The sequence below is a fragment of the Zootermopsis nevadensis genome, unplaced genomic scaffold, assembly GCF_977971745.1.
Source record: "Zootermopsis nevadensis isolate Lab colony 2312 unplaced genomic scaffold, Znev_1.0 Znev_ptg000010l, whole genome shotgun sequence".
In the NCBI taxonomy this organism is placed as follows: Eukaryota; Metazoa; Arthropoda; class Insecta; order Blattodea; family Termopsidae; genus Zootermopsis; species Zootermopsis nevadensis.
Window position 1 is genome coordinate 20,792,626 of NW_028259142.1, and position 24,016 is coordinate 20,816,641.

General features: G+C 40.7%; 1 protein-coding gene and 1 long non-coding RNA gene across 2 annotated transcripts in view; one reads left to right on the top strand and one right to left on the bottom strand.

Annotated features, from left to right (window-relative positions):
- mAChR-B (muscarinic acetylcholine receptor) overlaps positions 1-22,274 on the top strand; it is a 128,181-nt gene extending 105,907 nt beyond the window's left edge. The window contains exons 3-5 of the mRNA XM_087346793.1: positions 11,861-12,075; positions 13,466-13,675; positions 14,744-22,274. Coding sequence (XP_087202919.1) covers positions 11,861-12,075; positions 13,466-13,675; positions 14,744-16,854 — 2,536 coding nt within the window. The 3' untranslated portion in view covers positions 16,855-22,274. The remainder of the gene's footprint in view (positions 1-11,860; positions 12,076-13,465; positions 13,676-14,743) is intronic.
- Positions 1-24,016, bottom strand: part of LOC110829631 (uncharacterized) — a 229,096-nt gene that overhangs the window by 122,733 nt on the left and 82,347 nt on the right. The window contains exon 3 of the long non-coding RNA XR_015534622.1: positions 20,329-20,426. This is a non-coding gene — a long non-coding RNA (uncharacterized LOC110829631). The remainder of the gene's footprint in view (positions 1-20,328; positions 20,427-24,016) is intronic.

The following is a 24,016-nucleotide window of genomic DNA, read 5'->3' on the forward strand; positions in this document are numbered from 1 at the left end:
ACGGCCTTGCCCAACACAAGTTATAAATTCGGGCACCGCCGGGAATCGAACCCGAGACCCCCAGGATTACAAGGCCAGCGTTCTAACCGCTAGACCGTGGCTACTTACAAGGTTAAGTAGCGGGAATTTAAGTTTTCCAGGCCCCGAGAAAGTTCACTGGAATGGGTTTCATCTTAAAATCACTACTTTAATTTTCGAGTGACAAGGACTGCGCAGGTCCGCCTGTACAGAGGTAGCACACAATAAAAAACTCAACTACGATCGCTTAAGAAACGAGGAACATCTGGATTGGCAAAATTAGTTTTGTATCAAGGAAATGCTTTCAAATTGTCGCCTTTCTACTGGCATTTTCAACTCGACACGGAACCCCCCCCCCCGCCCACTTCACAGAGACTTGGCTCGCACGTAAGTTAAAGGCTTTAATCACCTGAGTGGCGACTGAGAGGAGTCCGGTGACGTGCAACCGGGTGAACAAGAATCTCGTTCACTGTTTATGTGGAATGTCTGTACCACAACACAAGAAATTTGATTAAATATTACTTTGTACGTAATAATACTCTAGCACCCGAAAACATTTTCTTAAACATATAATTGAACGAACGTCACATAAGTGAAGAAGTTAGTCGGGGCATCCACTTTAGTGCCCTGAGGACGACAACGAAGATGGTTCTCGAAACGTTGCCACCTGACACGACTGGTAGCCAGATAAAAACTTATTAGGCGCATTTTATTTACGTAATACAAGAGATTATATTTTGTTTCGGAGTTTAAACGAGATAGAACTGCTGGATGTCTTCCCGGTTCGTATTCGAGAAAACCTGGGATCGGATTTCGATCCGAAATGCGATGTCCTCATCGACTTCTTTTCATTAATTTTTTCAGCCAAACACTGGGATCAATAGTGACTGTGAAACGTCCTCCAATTCTACAAATACGACTACAAAATATTTTTCTAGCTTGTGAACACAGGTAATGTTTCTGTACATGAGTTTTTAAAAAAAAACGTCGATTAATTTAATATACGTGATTTAACTAGACGATATCAATATCCAAATGATATACCACGGCCACTTCCTTCTGCACGGTTTCTAAATTTAGCAGAAGCGTGGTTTACAGCCTGCGACACTATGCAAACTTTTCAGTTGAAGAAGCATCGTTAAATAAGAAAAGAAACAACATGTTGGCGTCCTTTCATCTTGTGGTTCGAGATTATTTGGACTCGCCGCGACGGTGTGGCAACTTCCTTGACACTCTTGTGACGCGTAAAGACGGCACCGCAGGAGCTAAGCTACTGAAAGCACGCGGAGTTGTTAGGCTAATTAACCCAAAGATGACAAGTCTGCCACTAGAAAATTTCGTTCCTCGTTCCGAAAAGAATACATAATTCTCAGCAACTAAAATCGATCAAATTTGGTTGCGACAAGAATATAAATTTACTAACGTAAGAAGACTGGAAAAATTTATTCCACCCCGGAAAACACACAAGCCCTCATTGCAGATTCTGAATTTTTAATAAAAGATTACATGAGTTATCTAAGATAACTTTAGTTTCAAACTATTCAAATCACGTGGTCTTAATGCAGTTCTTAAGCGTAGCAAATCAATAACGACACGTCTCAAGACGCTTCAACTCTGCGACTGCTTAAAGAACTCATACGAATGGGGTCATAGAATCGAGTCCTAGAAAAGTCAACATTTTTTCGTGCATCAGCAATAAACTAATAATTGCTATACCAAAGTTTTGTTGTATTTTCCAAAACCTTTTACCATACATCACTGTATGCCCCTATAGCAAGTGGCGATATTGTCGACTCCATCTCATAATCTTTCCGTCCGCCATGTTGGAACTAACGATTTTACAAACATTTAAAAAAAATTATGATTTTAGGGGTAGTCCGTAAAGTAAAGTTTGTCCCACTATACGCCATGTAGGCGCTTGGGGGGAGAGGAGGTATAGCTCCTCTCTTCCTTGACCTCGGCACTAGATGGGGGTGAGTGGTCAGCATCACGCCCCGGCCGGCTTTACTCCCGGGAAAGGACCCCAGTACCCATTGGACAGGAGGCTGGGTGGGCCCCAGAGCCGGTCTGGACGCAGAGGCTAGAGAAAAAAATCCTCTGCCCCCGTCGGGGATCGAACCCCGGTCGTCCAGCCCGTAGCTAGTCACTATACTGACTGAGCTATCCCGGCTAATAGGGGTAGTCCGTAATCGCGTAAATTCCATACCAATTTCCGCCCAAATCCGAAAAAGATGTTCTGCAGTTTAACCACGAAACGTACATGACAAGGCCAACATACACATCGCGGAAAGAACAAATAAAACCCCATAAAATTCAATGGGGAATGGTTTATGTGTTATCAAAATCCAAGTCCTCCTTCCCCGTTCCTTCCATTTCTCCGTCTTATCGAAATTCCAGTCCCTCCTCCTTTCCGCGTTCCCCTTATCTCCTTTAACATCAGGCTGTCTTAAATAAATTACACGTATCTGAATCTCAACGGCACTCGTTGAAATTCAACGGGAAACGAGAAGTCGTGTCCTCTTCACATAACGCACCATTAAGTAAACTTTAGTCACTTGAAACGTAAATCTTCATAAAGTGATAATTTGTATTTAACGTGTTTATATGACGCACCAAATGTTTTAGACGATCCTGCCCTAATTTCGGAGACATAAAAAGGTCAATAACTCTCCCGGGTTTGGGTTTGTCTATCCGACAGGAGCATTTTTCATCCGTCATAATTTTCTACTCAGCTCCGTTCAAGTTTCTTTTGACGCCCCCTGTGCCTAATTTTCAAAAGATACCAAAACTGAAAAGTTTCCTGGGGGTATTCAATCCAAAATAAAATTACGTATTTCCTAAAACGCGCTGTTATGAAATCTTTTTGGACACAATTGAGCCCAATTTTTCGACCTAGAAAAATCCTAAATTTCCCCGAGATTGTCTCATTTCTCTATGCATAATTTCTTTCAGGGAAGTTGTTGGACACCCCTGTGCTTAGTCTCCGAAACAGAAAAAATGTCTATGGGTTTCTCAAGACTTCCTCTGCAAAATAAACATTTTCATTCATTTGCCAATTTTACGACACGACGCTCAAGAGATACAGAGTGCTGAAAAATGGTTGGTTGGTTATTTTGTGTCTGGATACCAAATTTATTTCGTAATTAATTTCATAAATTCACGTTTCACAGGATTTATACGCCTACAACTGAAAGCGAGATCATACACTGTCAGCCACACAGACATTATTTCACTGAAAATATAAATAGCTAATGGCTAACCATTTTCCTACTTAGACTCAATGAACAAAAACAAACCATCTTTCTTTTAAATCGAGTAACCTCACAAATTCCCATTAAACAAGATTTTCCCCACATATCGAACTGAATGACATGCAATATCCATTACAACGTACAACTACTCCATTATCTGTTGTACTGAAGTCTCCCAAAGCCAAGCTAATTACAAATTCTGTGGCCTGACGTAATTACTCAGAATGTCTTAATATCACTTATCTCGTTTCAAATTACCTGTTTGAACGTTTTCCACATCGTACACTCACATTTTCTCTGAACATGAAATTGGCTTTGATGCAACATGAAACATTGGGTTGCAATAAACATACGTATTTCATGAGGAAAAACGTAGTTGTTTATCTTTCGGGCGGTTACAAGGCTGGCCTTGTAATCCTGGGGTCTCGGGTTCGATTCCCGGCGGTGCCCGAATGTATAACTTGTGTTGGGCAAGGCCGTGGTCTAGGCAACACGGAGTTTTCCTCCGTGGCATCCCAACAATTACTCCATTCACACACAGAAGAAGGCAATGGCAAACCACTTCTGGATCATCTGCCAAGAACGTATATGAACAGGTCCCAGTCCGAGAAAAGGATGGAAGGATCCTGTTCATATGGACCTGTCGTCAGACAAAACACTAAATAATAATAAAAAAATATCTGAATGGATTGTGTTTATACGTGTATTAAACGAGATTGTTGCCAATACATGTAAATCAGTGTTAAAATAATAGAAACCCTTCGTAACTAAAAGTCGATGTCTAGAATTTACGCAATTACGCGTTTTATAAAACCAATATCACTGCCTCAAAATGACACACTCCACTGCCGCATGTAATTTCCTTCCACTGACGATCACAAACACCCTTGGCGTCTGAGAACCCAGTTCTGAGGAAAACGCTGTAGTCTGGACACACAAACGTATTGGGTTCTAATTTATACGTTCATTACACCTTGCGTTAAACTGTGCTCAGACGACGTTACAAAGGGAGCCTCGTCACATGCCAGAACTCCTATTGTCAACAGGGTTGTGCGAACCTACGGCCGATGAGGATAAGACGGGTTCATGTCACATGGAGAGTCATGAATATGATTCCTGTAACAGCTCAGACACTGTTCTGGGTTTTTAGGCGGTTGAGCGTTAGCCCTAAACCCGGATTCCATTCAAAGATTTGGTTCTGGCAACGGAATTTCGAGGAGCAGCGTTGTTCCATCGTTCCAGGATTCGAGCAAGATGGCGGCTCGATTTTGTACAGCAGTAAGGACTGTCACGTGGTCCAAGTATAATCACTCACTTCCGGTCAGTCCTCACTGTAGCGTATCCTCTTACGGATTATTTATTTAAGACAACTTTTGACGAGAAGAAATTATTTCAGATGTTTGGTGTTAATAAAATTGTGTTTGCTGTTTCAAACAATGGAAGACCGCGTACCGAACCGTCACATTTCACGTGAGGAAGAAAGTGAGGTTAGGTTTCCTTGACGATTAATTGTCTACAAAATAAAGTCTGGATCTCTCCTCTGAACACATCTGAACCGATTGCTATTTCATATATGACTGATATAAACATCAATAACACCACCTCAACAATAATGTTATATTAATAATATCTAGACACAACTTCCATAAAATATACTGAGAAAGATGATAAAATTATAAAATTGTAAAAACTATAAATAATTGTAATTTGAGTTTAAAAGTTTATAATTTACACCTGATGACGGTTTGATAAACCGAAACATGTTGTGAGTGTTCCGATGTAAATCGAATGATCGATATGGAACATAAGATGATATTTTAATCATTTTAATTATCTTATCTTACTATTTTAATGTGATTTGACGGTAAACAAATATAATAATTATATAAAGTCGAAGAACACAGCAATCTTGATGGTCCGTACTTTTAAGAGTGCCAAGCAATTACCAGCCTCCTTCTTGTTTGTGTCTTACAATGGCGCAGTTTTTCAAAACTTTAAACATTTAAGTGCCCTGTCCCCTAGACCGCGATTACGTCCTTACCGCCGTACGCCACTCTGAATCATTTCCCTCGCAAGCAATGGAACTACAATATGATGAAGACTCAGATACAAACTAGAAATGCTATGACGTAAGCTAAAAATTTACAAAAAAAAAAAACTTACAAGCTTTATTCCTATTGACGAATTTGTTCAGTTTTCTAGAAATCAGAGCTCGTCTGACATCAGACGTAAGTTTATAACAATTTCAAAAAAAAAAATGTCTTTCCCGCCGCGTACCACACTTTGACAAACACTGCAACAGCGTATTTCAAAATAATTACAATCGCCCGTGCACACAGTCGCCGTCGAAGTGGGCGTCACGACACAGCGCCACTCAATCGACGCTGCGAGGAGTGGGGGACGCTTTTCGAACCCCGACCAGATAAAGCGGTTCGCGATGATCGACTTGTTTCATCCGTTCAACTGTGATCATACGAGAGTTTTGGATTAAATGTTGAATTCATGTCGGAAATGAACACACAAATTAACACGTATGTCTGTTTTAATAGGAAATGAATCCATCAAACAAGCGCTTTATTAATAAGCTATGAAAAATAAATTATTCTGTGCGAAACAAAATAGCAGCGGATTACGTAACATGGATTACAGAGACGATACTATTTGGGACAGAACCACGAACGTCATTACCTTGTCGGATCTCCTCAAGGCAAAAAAGTAACTCGTAAAAGAATGTGACTCATGTGTTTATATTCCCACTACACCACATTCTAATACTTTCTATTCGATGTATATGTTACAGATTGTTAGTTACAAAGCTGAAGGATTATTTTCAGAAGCAAAAGATTCTTGTAGCCCGAAGGTTCACCGTAGGTCTCGTACGGAGAATATCCTGAGTCACTTGGACTCATTTTCCTTTCGCCTGATATCCACTTTAGTATCATCCCACACCTGTTGTGACTCCTCGTCGCCATGACATGACGTGTCCTGAGTTGGACGGAGGACAGTAAAGGTGAGAGAGTTTGTGAGCTGGATTCATCTCGCCCAGGAATGGTTTCAGTGGCGGGATATTGCAAATAGATTGCTTTAAAGACTAATATTGAACATCAGATGAACCACGCCACATAAAAAACAATACCTTCGTTCTAATATATAAGAGTAATCTGATAAGAACATTTCAATAAACTGCATAACATTGTAAATGATTGTAATTCGAGTTTTAAATTTTACCAATCTAATTTATACCTGAGGACGGTTAAATATAACCGAAACATCTCGTAAGAGACGTTCCAATTTGTAAATCGATCATTCGATGCGGAACGTGAAATGATATTTTAAATATTTTATATTTTATTATCTTATTAAAAATTGTGATTTGACGGAAAATATTAAAATATTAACCTAATTCACAATATGACGCAAATATACTACCTTGGGAAAAGGTGTATGAATTACCACTAGCTTGTCAAATTGTTAAACTCCATTGGGTTATTTGGTTATATAAGAGTAATTTATTTTTCAGATATTTTTAAAACAAAGAATAGTATAACAATTTTTTTTTAAATTTAACAGCGAGTTGCGTGTATTTGCCGACTTCAGTTTCCATCACATATAAATTGACACATTTTCGAAGAGTTACTTGTCACATTATCAAATTACTATCTGATTCGCGACACGCTGATAGTGCTACACTTACTTCCACGTATACGACATCGACAGTTCGCCCGTCTCCTGCAGTCGGCTTGTAATCGTGCAAGTGTTCTGAGATCAATATGCTTCAGACCCTGCGGTGTGTAGCCCGCTATTTCAAGAAATGAATGTCCTTTCTTCTTCGTGGTAAAGTAATGCAGCTTTCCTACCCATGATCCTTGTAACCTATTCAAGAGTAAGTCTGCCACACGTGAGAATTATGCGTTTCGCTCAAGTAAGGACGTGAAGTTAGGCCCTTCTCTCTCTGCGAGTTTAAAAATTTCTGTCTGTCTATGCACGAGCCTTGTTCTTCGTAAGGGAACTGAGAATAAACTTAGAAATGCAGTTACCTCAGTCTCTGGAAGTACAAACTCAGTTTCAACGCCGTCAACACTAACGGCCGCCATTGGAAGATCCATTTAAATGTTCAACTCCCATTTCCTTATAGGTCTTGCAGGTGAACGTTTTCTCACTGATTTCACAATGAAATTTTCGTTCGGATTATAACTGAAAACTCTTAATTCAATTAGACACTAAAATGACACAATATCGGAAAATGACGTCCTGTCTCGTTTGATGGTTTGTGTAGAGAATAAAAGTTAAATTATATTTGTGGAATTTCAAAAGACAAATCTTTCAAATCGTACATAGTCATTTAACATGACATCTGGTGTAAAATGGCGCAACCCTTTGGTCTCACAAGACGTTCGACATGAAAGCCTGCATCTGCTCCAAAAGTTACCCCCCTCCAAAAAAAAAATATAGGAACATATTTTAATTCTACAAGAGATCAACAAAGAAATGTATATTTACATACGCATTTCGACTGTCTGTTGTCATGGGACAAAATAAGATTTCAAAGCTCCCCATTTGCTAAGAAATATAATTAGTCTTTACCTCAAAACGAGAGGTGAAGTATGGAGTGGCCACATCATAGTTCTATAATGAACAAATGTTACCAGCTGTAACACGCAGTTCGCCTGCCAGTGTGACAACACATACGATTTCTTAACCCCTGAAGCGACTGGTGTAGAGTTAATATACGTAAATATAGTAATGTATTACAAACGCGGAGGCTTATCATACGATTACAGAATCTTAAGATTGGCACAAAAGATATCAGGTAGACCCCTTACGCTTCCATAATGACCTAGTTCTAGTCTAATACTACCCGGGACGATAATCGCCCTGCTGATGGAGGTAATTGACACCTCCGAAACGTCGGAAGTGTCTTACCAGACCAAACGGTGCAACATCCGAGAAGACAGCCATGTTCATATTCGTCGCCATGAGAACGTGATATCCATACTCATCTGCAAGTTCGCCCGACAAAGTTTTCCAAGACGTCGCGAAGTTCTACTGCCAACATTAAAACTTCCGTGAAGACGCACCTCTCACAGAGAGAGACCATCATTTTCTCTGAATATTCTACATCAAAAGGTTCCTCGTGTTCAACTTCACCGCATTTCCAGCCTTGGACAAATTAAACTGATCGTCTGTATGTCTCTCCTGGTGGAACGCGTCAGACTTCGGGCTCAGAGAGGCATATCGGGAATATCTACCAGGACCTATAATTCAGACTTCACACTGTTATGTGTCCTCTGCGTGCCATATGTCCAGACAATCACACCTATCTAACCAGCCAGGACTAACCAAAACGCAAGGCATCGTCCCTTGCTAAAAGCATTGATGGAAATGTTAAACAGTGCCTTAAAATTATAACGAGGGCGTTTATTCGCTAACGGGAATTTTGTAGTGGCGATAGGACTCGAACTAGAGGCTATTTCTACGAGTAGAAAACGATTCCATCAGGCAATTTGTCGACTGTGAGAAAATCTGAAGTTACGTTCGATACATCGATTGGTGAACGCTTGAATAATCTGGACCATCAGTCGATGAATTTTACTCTCTACCGAAACCGTGATTACGCAAGAAGATTACTCTGAAGAAATAAAAAATAGTGTAACATTGATGGTACTTGAAGCAGGCGGTCCATAAATCATACAACGAGCCAATTACTCAATACAAAATTCGCTTAATCTTCTAATAATTTGATCGATAGGTTCAGACAATAACTTACGTATAAGCAATAGACCTTCCAGTCCAGTCCAGCCGCCCGGAGTCTGCTGAGCAACATTGCGATTGGAATACGCCCCCGGACACAACGTAGGTGGTATAGTTGGATAGAACCGGCTCAGGATCATGTGACATGGCGGCCTTTCGTGTCGGTAGCTTTGGACCTTCGGGTCCCGGAATTAATTCGTTACAGGTCTTTGTAATGATCAATAAGTTCCCCCAGCAGAACAAATAGTTCCCTCGCAGACTTCAGAATCGATCTACATGTTCATCCATTCATCCATTACGGTGACAGGTTAAGTAAAGGTTTCGTATTACAAACTAAGGAACAGACCCACTTTGCATTTTAATGTCCTCTGAAGAGATCAGTTTGCAGAGGATTTATTTTTATGAGCTGACAGTAAATGTATCAATGTGGCAGAGTGATTCTGATATCTCTCGCGTTGTTTCGCGTGTCTGACGAGTGTATTTTCGGAGCCATTGTTCCACGTACATACGTGGATGTACATTCCATCCCGCAGAGACAGATACCGGAGCGCCATTGTGTTCCCCTGGTCCACAGTGCCAAGCAGCGTAACGTAGTGTAAAATAATTCTCCCCGTTGCAGTACGTGGTAGATATTCAGCGTATTTCAGAATATAAAACCATTTTGCAACAAAAATAATCTCCATCCAATTCTTTGTTTTTTTAAAATATTAATTACCAAAATATACCTACATAAAAGTATTACTGGGATGTTAGGTTGGTTATTAAAAAGACTCCTAATCCTTCAGAGTCTTTATGAATTATATATGTCGCAAATTGCTACAATTAATACATTGAGATTATAAAAGGTAGTTAACCTTCACATTCGGTCTTCTCAGTACAAGCGCAGTGCTGACTGATAGGTAGATACCAAAATTCCTGAAGAACATTCTGCCTTCATCTTCGTGACGAAACAATATTATGAACGTATAACAGCGCACGGTGTTGCAACTCAGAAGACGAACACGGTCATCTCGATCGTCGTGAGAATTTTGAAGCGCACTCAAAGAATCTTTATAGATTTTATCACGTATAAGTATATATTAAATCTTGTCCGTCTAATCACAATAAATTCTTATTAAATATTAAAATATTACAATAATTAACATTTAAAATATTTAAAATATTAAATGATGTTCTTTATCGAAATATTCGATTTACATTAGACCATCATTTTTCATGTTTCACGACGTGTTTCAGTTCCTAAAAGAACCATCCTCAGGTGTATATAATTATATATAAAGCTTCAAAACGATAAATAATTCAAATACAATTTTCATACATTATGCCAGCGTACATTTTTATCAGATTTTTACCAGATATTAAACGATGTTCTTTTTCAGATTTTTATTCCATTTTTAATAACACACTCGATGTTGTTCTGTATATATACTTCATGCTCATGTAATATTTTAATATTTAATAAGAATTTATTGTGATTAGACGGACAAGATTTAATATATATTTATTATATCACAATATGACGCAACTTTACCATCTTATTTTATCACGTATAGTTGTAACACTGGATTTAATTTTAACACAGTGGCGACACTGCTATAGTAGGGTAGCAGTGAGTTGCTTCGACGCTTGCGCAGATCAGCCACTCCTAAGTCCACACTAATACCAGTTATAGCCTAAATTTATCTCCGATTCTGAAGGAAATACAAGAAATGAATGCGTTTGAAAACGATTTTCTGAGGGGCCGCGTTTAAGTAAAAGTTATGACATAATGACATAGCAGAAGGCTGAACGAAATCAATCGATAACCACATTTTGATACGATTAAATCGAGAAGGTTGCCGCATTTAGGGGAAATGTTAAATACATTTTGATTGTGACTGATAATATATATTTTTTTTAAAAAAATAAGAAGTCTGATAAGTGCTCGGATTTGTTTGAAACGGCTCGTAATAATACAGTGTGTGAGGTGGATTTACTTGGTAAGGGATAAGATCCAATACCAACGTCCTACGAATCCTTAACAGGATTCAATTTCTCTGAAAGCCGGGTAATACTATCTCCTGTACATGGCACTCTCTAATACGACCGTGTTTCACTTTGCAAAAACATAATTTACTAAAATCTCGATCAGTAAGAGCTACAGCATTACTCAAGGATGTGAATGGACGAACCGACAAATGACAGGTAAAAGGAAGGTGGTTTCCACATCCGCTTTGTCTTGCCTAACAGTGACTGCCTAGGCACTGGATTAACGGGGTTCGATCTCCGATGGGGGCAGAGGATTTTTCCTCTAGCCTCTGCGTCCAGACCGGTTCTGGGGTCCACCCAGCCTCTTCTACAATGGGTACCGGGGTCCTTTCCCCCGGGGGTAACGCACGGCCGGGGGCGTGATACTGACAACTCGCCCCCCATCTAGCGTCGAGGTCAAGAATCAATAGGAGCTATACCACCTCTCCCCCCATGCGCCTACATGGCGTATAGTGGGACAGCTTTTATCTGAGCCTAAAGTCCCGTATCCGGCAACTATTCGCGTCATAGTTACCAGAATACGTTCTGGGGTACAGTCTAGCTCTGCTCTGAGTCCTGGCATAAAGAATAGATATTTTACTGGTAACGACTGAACGTCGCGGACGAGAGGGTATCGCTCCATTTACTAATTCGAAGAGATTAAATATTCCGAAATTTTCGCTGTTCAATCCCTCGCGGCCACGACCTCTTCCTTAAATATCGTATCAAATTCATTGATGATCGCATCGTTCAACGGTAGACAGACAGCGTGAGCCACTGACAGCGTTAAATCGATCGGTGGCCACAGGTGACACTCGACTCCTCTGTTCCAGGAAACAGAGGAAACAGAGGGAAAAACTGTGCCGCGTCGTGTACCAGACGCTGCTGACGCCGGAGTGTCTGGACGCCTTCAACGCGACGAGCCCCCTGCGCCCTGCATGGGAACCCGTCGACGACCTCGTAGACTACGGTGGCTCTGCGGGGGGTTGGTACCTTGGCACGAACGGAACCAACGCCTCGGACGATAACACCAACTACACCACTCAAGGTAAATAAATGTTCCATCGCTAACTGGATGCTTCGGTATCACAGCACGCTTTCATTTTCTCTCACGGCGTCGAACTCAGAGACGGCTGTCTATAGGTTTCAGAAGTGTTTGCCGTCTCCATCATTAGAGCGATGATCGATAAGGGACCTCTGAAACGTCGGTAAACTTCTACCATATCTCACGACGCAACAACCCAGAACACAGCTATCCTCATCAAAGTTTATTTAAAACTCTTTAGGACAGACAACCACAATTGAATAATTACACTACTCAGTGAAAAAATAATTAAATTAAGTGATTCTTTTGTCAAGAGTACGTAAGTCGAATCGCATTATGGCTCCGGCTTTAACGAACCTCAGAGTCGATACTCGACTTTAAAAAGTTGAAACCTGTACGAAACGAGACTGGAGACACGAGTAAGGTTTAAATTTTGATTGCATGTAAGATGGGAAAATAAAAAGTTTTACGAGGCTGCCTCAAACTCCAAACGCACCTTTACTTTAATAACAGTGGCACTCTTAAAAATACCACAAAAAATAACGCAGTTCTTGACTGCACTCAGGAATCCCATCGTCTTTCATTCATATCTGTAATTAAACTGAGAGCGAAAACGTCATAGGAATATTTTAAAGGACTTCGGAACACACAGCGAAGTTCCACCGCCTTCTTGTAGTCTTACGTTGATCCAGCATGTGAGTGCTCTCACGGTGAAGAAGTTAACTGTTTTGCCGACATTTCAGAGGACAAATTGCATCCACGATCAGAGCTTCTTCAAGTGAGAAGTACTGGGAAGTAATTGTTTTACGTTCAGATAGGGGCCCCTCACATGCCTCCATCTGTCTTCCTAATTCGAAGTCTCTGATTGGCCAATTCTCGTGAACTAGCTTGTACCTCACATCCCTGAATTCAACCCTGATTATAGAGGCAGTATGTTCCTCTGATACATCGGCAACCGAGCAAGGTTCCAAGCTGTGCCTGCATCTACAAGCAGAACCAGTATAGACAATGAATCCCCCGGAACCTTGAATAAGTTCCTGGTTTTTCATCACTTAGCAACCAGCCACGAGGGCATCATATCTAGTTTTCAGACGATCCCTAGACGTTTCTTGGGTTTTAGTGCAAACGAAGTGACACCTGTCCGTCTGTGTGTCCTATCGTTCAGCCGAAGATATCGTGCTGCCATCTACCATTGGTCACACGGACTCTTCGTCTTGCCATATAATAACTCGAGATCGTCTGAACGGATTTTCATAAAATTTGGCATGCGCGTTACGCCAGTGGACGATGCTTCAAGGGTGTTGTCCGTTTCAGTCTCTTACGGCAGATGCTGAGATGCACTCGCCCTCAGGAAGAGTTACGTGCAGGTAGATTTCTACCTTCCTTGTTGCAGGGCAGGAGCAGAGTGGGGAGGTTCTGGTGCCAGTGCTGCCACCCTTCGAGCTGTGGCAGACGGTGCTCATCGCTCTGTGCCTGGCGATGTGCATCGTACTCACTGTAGGCGGAAACATCCTCGTACTGCTCGCCTTCATCGTGGACCGAACAATCCGGCAGCCTAGCAACTATTTCATTGCCTCACTAGCCGCCACTGACATGCTCATAGGTGGGTGACCTGTACACACACACAGTCCCATGTCCTCGTCTCGAAATGACGGCCATGTCCTCAGACACTGGAGTCCAGAGTCCAACATCCGTGTACCGGGACTGGGCGACTGTGAGCTGATTCCCCAGGACAGATTTATCTTTCAGTCGCCCTGTCGTAAAAACTTCTACTGTCCGAAGTATTAAACCGGCTTCATCTTATGAGCTAATCAAGACGCAGCCCTTAAATTACAGTATTTTGTGTCATGGCACCGCGTAGTTTTATCGGATTCGGAAAAGCATACTGTCCAATCCTTCACTTCTAACCTGAAGATGGAGGCAGTATGTTACTTTAAAACTGAGATAACAACCAACAAGACTACATAACGTCATAGCACACAGAAGTCCACGTGCTGAACTCAGCCTATTGAAAAACGCGGCCTCACATTTTCGAAACACCCTGTTACTCTGAAGTACGAAAAGTAAAGATTCGACGCTGGGCTGGTTCAGTTCACACGCGAAAACGTTCTCGAGGTCCGGTTACTTAAGATTCATTTAAGTATAATTCTCGTGCTCTGAAGCGCCGCGGAACGGGGCAGCTGCGAACTTCAGATGCATTCGGAAGTAACTCGAAATGCGATCGGATATTCTAATCGATATTTCTCGTGAATTACTGACTCTGGTCGCACAATTGAGCCCTAACATTACTTATTTTATTTTTAGTTGTCTGTATCCCGCGATACAAGACATCAAATTTTAGTGTCAAGCCTTTCACTAAAATGCAAACATGAACTGAAAAAAATTTACAAATAGTAGCACCACTTTAGTGTGTCGTAAATTGTACAATTCTCAAACCTTCACAGAACAATGTCATAAGTGACTTCACATTCTACACATTCTCTGTTATATATTTTGGAATGCGAAAGTTTAACAACAGCCGATCACTGTATACTATTCTGACCACTGTCACATTCAGTTTTTATAAGATCAATTTTAATATTATCCTCCCAGTTTCATCAACGTATTATATGCCTCATTCATCTCAATTCCGACGTGCACAATAACCCAGACGTGCTCTGTTACTCAACAGGTACCGTGTCCATGCCGTTCTACACAGTGTACGTTCTTATGGGGTACTGGAACCTGGGTCCCATCCTGTGCGACCTCTGGCTGTCGGTGGACTACACGGTGTGCCTCGTGTCCCAGTACACGGTGCTTCTCATCACAATAGACCGATTCTGCTCCGTGAAGATCGCGGCCAAGTATCGGAACTGGAGGACCAAAAACAGGGTAATATGGATGGTAACTATCACCTGGATCATCCCGGCCTTACTATTCTTCATCAGCATTTTCGGCTGGGAGCACTTTGTAGGTTTCAGGGACTTACTACCAGGCCAGTGCGCGGTGCAGTTCCTCAAGGACCCGGTGTTTAACACGGCGCTGATCATTGGTTATTACTGGACTACTCTCGTTGTATTATTCGTGTTGTACGGTGGCATATACAAGACAGCTTACGATATGCAGAAAAAGAGCGAGGCAAAACAGAGAAAGATGCAGTCGATGGTGGCACTGAGTGCGGGAGCCATGTCGGGTATGGCGGGGCGAGCCGCCGGAATCGGAATATCCAAGACACAAAGTACTTTGTTGAGTCAGGATAAACCCAAGTCGACTGGTGCAACGGAGGCGGGAAATAAGGTGCAGACACACGGAGGACTGACGGTGATACCAGCGGGTAGCGCTGCCAACAGCGGGGACTCTGCGTCGAGCCACAAAACGTCGTCGAACAAGACGACAGCCACCACGGCGACCACCACCACCACCACAGCGGAGACCACGAGCTTCTCGGAGCGCCGCGGAATTACGTCTGTGGCAGGGACGCAGCAGATCGAGGGCGAGCGGTCCAGCAGTCCGGCCTTCGAGTCCGACGAGGAAAGTACGACTGCGGTCAGTCGGCAACAGAGCTGGAAGGGGAAGCGAACTCAGACCCTCAATACGAGCCGCGTAAATGGCACCATCCCAGTGAAGGTTCCGGAACACATTACCCCTACTACCCCAAACCCAGAGCCACTGCCACAAATCCCGGAACAGAGCCTTCTCGACACAGACAACCCTCCGGAAGAATCCAACGCCTCTGACACGTTACCCCTCCAGCCAGCTCCCGTCTTTACCCCCAGTCCGCCTTCCCTTCAGGACACGTGCAGTGCCACCCATCAAGTGGCCATCATCCCACCTCCTGAGCAATTCCAAACGACTCCCCCCATCACCGTGAACTTTTCGACAGAGAGGCCGCGCAGCCTGCTGGTTAGCACTGTGACATACGACATCCTTCTCGGGATGGACGGAGCGGATCTCCGCTATATGGACGAGAGCTCCATTATCGTGCCGTCTCCCATCTTCGAGAGCCCTCCTTCATCGCTGAGCATTGCTAACGCCTCTTCCTCCACGGCCCCACCATCCCCCGTGCACGCGATGAACTCCAACGCCGTCAGCAACACCTCCCTACTACAAGCAGCGCTCATCAGGGCTGCAGCTCAGCAGTCCTGTCACACCACTGCAAGCAACCCGTCCACCACAGTGGTGACTGTGAGCGAGCCTACCATCAACAAGGTCAACACGGAAGTCAGCATCATCGGCGAAGATCCGAAGCGGCCTGTGACGAGTGTCATAGGCAGTTCCACCCAGGAGTTGTCGGAAGACGTCACGGTGATAGAGAGGGAGGGACTGGAGAGACAGTCCGCCCTGGGCACAAACGTCACTCCCACCACAACCACCTCGAACTCACTGGGGCACCAGGCGCCCGGGCACTCGAAACCGGTGCCAGGCCAGCATCAAGACGGTAGCGCTTGTAGGAAAGACTTCGTGAAGACGATCGGCAAGAGGTTTAAAGGAAAACGGAAGAACAAGGACGCACTGACCATCGGAAGACAGAAGTCAAAATCTGAAAACCGCGCAAGGAAAGCTTTTCGCACCATCTCGTTCATTCTGGGGGCCTTCGTGGCGTGCTGGACGCCTTACCACATCCTGGCGCTGGTCGAGGGCTTCTGCGCCAACCCTCCCTGCACCAACGAGCATCTGTACATGTTCTCGTATTTCTTGTGCTACGCAAACAGTCCTATGAACCCGTTCTGCTACGCATTAGCAAACCAGCAGTTCAAGAAAACCTTCACGCGCATTCTAAAGGGAGACCTGCACATGACTTGAAGACCAAAAACAGAGAGATAATCCACTCTTAAAGTGGCTTCATCCTTTATAGATCATTTACAAACGCAGCATCCCTGTTATGTAACAAATTTCATCAACAGTTCGAAAGAAATTTCACACACACACACACAGAAATCCCGCATCCTCACGGTGCCTTAGTTAGTGTCCTCTACTCATCTATTAAAATTCACACGACCTTCATTAACTCATCCAAGACGCCGTTGGCAACACTGCTTATTAGAAATAATAGCTGATTAGTTCACAGGAATTTTCAATTGTTTGTAACAGACAACCAGCGCGGAAATATAAAACCAAAATGTCTACCTGAAAAAATTAGATAGCTTAGTACTGTCGTCTGCAATGTCACCCTGAAACATTTCCACCCCACTTTTGAGGATATCACGTGGAAGAGCGAAGACTTTACGCTCGGTAGATGATCTGATGTCCTCCGAAGTGTCTGAATTCCCGGAGGAAACCAAATGGCTTCAATACTAATGTGTCAGAAAATTTCCTTCATTCTTTAATCACTTGTTGCTGAGAAAATTAAGTTTAAGCTTTGTAGTTACATTTCGGAACACTGTATGTCTAGTGAGCTAGTGTGCTACGTGCTCACTGAACATAATCGACAAATGAATTCCTTTGACTCTACCTGCAGACTGTCTTTACGTTCGCTTTGAATATCCTACAGCGAAAGATAAATGAGATTCATTCAACAGCTCCCCTAGTTCAACACAGGATATACGAAGTTCAAAACAATGCTGGTAACTTGTGGGACCTAATGACAGTGTGTTCGTGTTTAAGTCTGTGTGTACGTGAGTGTGTGTTTCTCGCTTAGTAGCATGAAAGTTTAAATAGAAACATGTCTATGTACTTCTATAGAGGATCCATAGGGCCTAAAAGTTATTGATGTTACATACGTGTGCGATATAGAACTTCATATGTTTTAACATGAAGTATCACAGTAAGAAACATATTCTACTTTATGTAAACCAACCAGTGCGTCGGTAAATTTTAAGGATGCTTCGTGTCGATTGAACCCAAAGGACAGAAACACTAAGATGTCGCGAGATGTGGGCGATTTCGTCCATGGGGAATGTACAAATAATAAACAAATCCCCAACTGAACCCTCTAAAACCAAATAGTAGTTATTTCAATATTCCAAATCGTATATTATTTGTAAACATCTTTGCTCTGTTCTTAAGAGCGATGGTTTCGTTGTTACGAAACCATCGCATTTGGAATTGTAACATTGCTAAGCTTTCTGTCAATTTACTTTTAACCATGCTTGTACTTCAAGAAAAACCTCGTCACAAACACCACAAAGGAGGTTGTAAAAATGTAAATAATTATTTTAGTAATTTAGATATTAGACAGAGGAAGATCCGATGCTGTGGAATATGTCCCTTAATCAGAGACTGGTTCTAGTCACTTAAGTGTAAGGAGAACACAACCTGTGTTACGTGAGCCACGAGTTGTCTACGTGGACGCGAAACAAAATGTTTCTGGAATTTTGTAACGTATGCAATAAGTTAATTTGTGTTAATTACATAACAATTTTAGTTTTGATTTTTAAGTTACAATTAATTAACTTGCATTAAATTAGCTCGTTAAAATTGATTTTCCTATGAAACACTAGCATATTACATTTCACACTCTACGCTTGAAATAAATTTGATTTATCGCCCTGATGATGGAGGTAGCTTGGACCTCTGAAACGCTGGTAAACATCTACAAGACCACGTGGCCCTACTATCTAGAAGAGCACCATCTTCCTACTCACCGCCTTCAGAACCTCAGATCCTAAATTTATGTTTCGTCAATATTAATCTTCACAGATATTCTTGAATGTTATATTTTAAGAATTTAAAGTTTACTAAAAGAAATTATATGTTTGAAAGAATGCCCGTACAATATTTGACACTGAGGAATGGTTTCCGAAATATTATTCCCAAACTGTAGGATATTTTACAGTCTACTATAATATGGTTAAAATAATATTTAATAAGCTAAACCTAAGGTGGTACACACGTATATTCGGCTAAAAGTAATTATACTCCACACGACCATCCATTTTCGAATGAAATTTAATTTGTATCTTTACGAAAAGTGTTGTTATAATGAAACATGGTGAGTTATTTTTTAAATTTAACGTTAATAATGGCATTCTGGTCTTTGATACAGATTATGAAATAAGAGCCTTAGTCTTTGAAGCATAATTTTGAAGGAAATAAGAATTGGATTTAAAATTTATATTCCACAACATCACAACTTCCTTTAATCATAGTGGTGTGTTTATAATTATAAAATTAAAAGAAAATGATGTGCGCTGGCGATAATGCTTTATAAAGCTGTTTCTTATTTATATTAGGTTTCGGTTTGTAACTGAAAACATATTTCTAAGTGTCCTCGTATCCAAGGAGTTGTACATAAGTCGCTCATTCTGTCACAGAATTTTTTTAATTCTATGACATTCGAAGAAAATCCAAATTCTTCGTTCACTGGACACACAGAAATTGTTGCCAAAGAAAACCACAAGATGGAGGCAGTTCGCTGACTTAGTGAGCCCTAAGTCAGCGTCCTCCTTACATCTGCTAGAAAGTAGTTAATAGTATCGATATGTGTGATCTTCAGTTCGATATATCGTGTAATAGAGCATGTTCCTTGCGTCTAAATTGCCCTCTGCAAGGGACATATAATTATTATTATTAAATTAAAATAATTCCGTAATATTATCAATGACAATTAATCTATATACCGATGTCTGTGTTTTATAAAACCCACACAAATCTGTATAGAATGTGAATTTTTGCTAATTATTTAAAGATAATTCTTTGGTGTTCGGTAAAATACGATTAAGACAATAGAAACTACTCTGATTTTAAGTTCACTTACCGAGCAACAAGGAATTCCCTTTTTTTTACTACAAACATGAAAATGTCCAAGTCAATTTAACAGGTACGTCAGTTATTTCAAAATAAATAATTGCATATTTCAAAGAATTTGCGGTACCAACGTTAAAACGTAAAAGTTTAAAAGAGCTGTAAGGTCTGAGAAGTGAATATACACCGCAGATGAAGCAAAGGATCGGCAGTGGATGAAAGGACAAAGTGTTGACCGGCAATTAAGTTCAGACGTCGGACACTCACGTCCGGCAAAAGTCGAACCTTTGTTTCTTATTTCCACGTTATCAATATATTTTCGTACTTATCATAAACGTGGAGAATTTCTTAGAATGTCTAATGTCGTATATAAGAATGGCAAACAGTTACAACACTAAGTTAGACTAGTTCGTGTGTCAAAGCTGGGAACATCAGAACAACAACATCCTATCAACTTGTTTTTCCAACATTCCGTACAAACCGTAGAAATCCAATTATATAACATTCTAAAGTAGGATTAGAATAATTAGATTTAATTAAATTATTGGTAAGATAAATTTTAGCAAATTATGTGATAAGGTACGTGACACTTACCAGGGCGAGAAGCCGTGAGTTCTTGTGGTTAATGCAACATTCTGCTTGTCTTAATTTCCTTCCCTGGTAAAACCCATGTACTCTCTCGCACGATTTATCTGAAATATATGTAGAAGTAACAAGTTATGTATCATCTGAATGCAAAAATCAGCTTTATGGTTGTAATACCTCAACAAGCTTGGACCATTTCCTGATCATTAGATGTCCTCTAGCACAGATAACATCCCTGTTACACATATCATTTTGCAATAATTGTGTATTCCTGTATTCTCGCCCTAAATCTCGAGTTACTGAACTTGACAAAATGTCTAGGATCGAGAAATGAAAATTCAGATGGGAAATCTGCCCCCCCCCCCCAACAACAACAACAACGCCGTTCGTGAAAAAGCGAACGGATCCTTGCATGCCGTGTTGTGATGTCTCGCCTTAGCGACGCAGACTAGAATTTTAACTTGTCACTAGTTTCACAAATACTTGTAGGATAATAAGAATTTAATTAAAATGTATCACCGAAGCTTTCTTTCAAGTTTAGATTTCCTCTAAACTTTTACATTCTATTTGAAATATTTTAAATCCACAATAATGACACTTAAAACACATTTTAAATGCAAGTGATTTTCTTAGTGTAAGAACCAGCATCTCATCAGATTTTATGACGCGGAATAAGAGAAGTTCTTAGTCCACAAATGAGTTCAGGCCAATTTCATAAATGGGCCGTGTTCTTCATCGGAGAAGATCCGACACGAAACGTCGCTTTCTCGTGTAAAAATTCGCAATAACGAAAGAAACGAGATTATGAGAAAAACATTATTCTCAGGCACTTTTCCTTAAACATTGGCCTTCGGTAAAAAAAAAAAATTTAACAAGATTTAAAATCAGGAGTTTTTTTCCCCTGTGAATAATTTTTTTTATTTTATTTCCTATTTATAACTACAATCAAACGAAATTTATACAGTTTCGTATATTCACACCTCCGTATCTCAGATTTTGACGTTCAAAATTCTACACTGAATTAATAATAATCGTATTTTCAGATTGACAGTTAAAGGCCTACGTGTGTTTAAATTGTTATTTATTTAACTTAAAAATGACTTTCAGCTTCTCAGATCATTAATTTCTTCAAGTTTCGTGTAATATTAAATTACTTTTTCCTACTTACAGTGAACATTAAGGAAATCAGGCAATTGACTTCAAAGCATTGCGACGTATGTACTAAGAACAGGATTTTACATAAAATTTGATTTAGTAAATCAGTTAAAATTTCTAAACAGCCAAACGAGAATTTCATGATGACGGAATGTAACATCGCATTTTAATATAATGGATTACTACGTTTCAAGATCCGCCATAATTACATCGGACATTATCCGATTATCTGACAGCTATTCTTACAAACGAAACTCTAGACGGATGACAATTTAAGTTACATCCGTACATGTCTTAGCTATTATTCTTAACCACTGAGAAATAATGCATCTTAATATGTGGCTGTGAGACCAAACTGAATTCAATGTTTCCTTCAATGCACTTGATTGAATGAATATAAGTTATAAAGACATCTATTTGAAAAATTGCAGAAAAACTTACTTGTAGGCAACCCACCTCAGTATCTCCTTCTTCCCAATGCTACCAACAAATAAACACAAAATACCGAAGACAATACAGACATTTACCTGTCCACTTAAAAGACAATCCTTGCACGGGAAGATAATTTTACAAAGTGCGGACTGTTGTGTTTATAAGTTTCTAGTCAGGATTGTGTAGAACAAAACACCTTCTGCTTTTTATCAATCAAATAAAGTAATAAAATAATTTAGAAACACTGTGAATAATTACGGCTTCAGTTGTGCATGTATTTGTAACAATCCTACACTGCTCATGACATGTGTTGGCTAAGTGTTATAAGGAATCAAAACACAGATGATAATAAAATGAATACAATCTTAGTTTTAATACATTATTTTTGTTATAGAATATATTAATTCCACGCTTTAACAGAATCCTCGCCCGTTCTTTGTTCTTAAACCCCCACAGCGTGGCGTGTCGGCTCCCAGTTGCTATGGAAAAGCAATACCAGATTCACCATTCGTTCAGATTGGACCGGATACTTCTGCAAGTATCCGGTAAAGAATTCTCTTTTTTTCTACACTTATGTAAATTTCTGAGGAAGAATGGAGCACCAGGTGTTCAACAGAACGACTTAAAATTAAGATCATTTATGTAACGCTTCACAAAGCCAAGTAACTGGTTCAATTCGTTCAGTGAAATGATGCAGAAATCGGTTATGAAAATTAATTCTGTCGGTCTGTCTGTTACTAAAATTATCCTCGAAATCTGTCTTATCTCACAAACAGATAACAGACGTAAAGTAAGTCCAATTTATACATTTTAAAACTACGTTTATCGTGTCCGTCCTCAAGTAACAACGTCCAAACTGGGGGTGAGTGACAAATTTCGCTCCAAAATCAACGTCACTGCCAGTTAGTCGATGTCTGAAGCAGCCGTTTTGGACCTAATAACAACATTTCACTGGTTAGTAACCGTAGAAAGCAGCTAGGCTGACAGGAATAAATTATTTGCTCTGGTTATTTTAAAACTTGGAAACTGCAATATACCAGTTATTGAATTCCTATTAATTTAATTATTTTTCAAATTGAAAAGCCACGCATAAATCTAATTCCATAGACGTTCACACGGCGTTCTTAAATAATAAATAATAACAAATACGTAATTAAATACACATTAGAGTATATGGCCACTCACCCTTTCTTCCTTTCTTAAGTTTGTAGACCCCTACAGCCAGTTGAACGCGACCAGCGCTCAAATTCACTGCTTAAAATAACCGTCTTGCATAAATAACGTTCCCTGGAATCACTGTTATTTAAAATAACGGTATCTCTCTTCTCCAAAACTAAACTGCGGTGTCAATCTGCGTGGTATATCTACACTGAAACTTGTATGGTTATTTTAGCGTCTCTCATTTTAATTGAACGACTAAATTTAAGTTTTACGCAGATTTGTAAAAAAAAACTGATGAAGAAATTATCGAGTATACGTTCCGCGCAGTTATTGAACTTGATAGAGTTTCAACTCACATATTTTAATAATTTTGACAGATTCCGATTAATCTTTCTATTCGTAACTTCTGTCACATGAGTAACGCATTGCGTCGTCTGGTCCCGTTTACTTCATTCGTTTCAAAGCCAGAATTTCACAAGGCCAAAAAGAGATGTCTCTGCCCGCATTTCGCTATGTACGAACCTGGTAGAAAAATTCCTTCGCCGTGACCTGCAAAAATTTTCATGGTAACACGACACTCTCAAAACAGACACGTAATATACTTCGGAACCCTAAGCATGTCACATGTTACTTACAAACCCTGTCTTTCCCTTCGGATTACCTCAGTGTATGCTCCGAACGTAAAATGCAAGTGATTTTTCACACTGGCTATCGATGGTAAGTGAGGGGCAGTTTCAAGGGGTGAGTCCACTCGCCTGCTTTTAGCTGCCGGCACACACAGGAAATCTCCCACGCCGTGACGTCACAGAGGCTGTGATTGATGACGACATAGTATTTTTTTTTAATCCTTTGCATCACCCCCCCTCCACCATCAGAAGGAAACTATCATCCACGTCGAACCTCACCCCCCGGAACAAACCTATCAGCTGCTTTCCAACTCAATTCACTT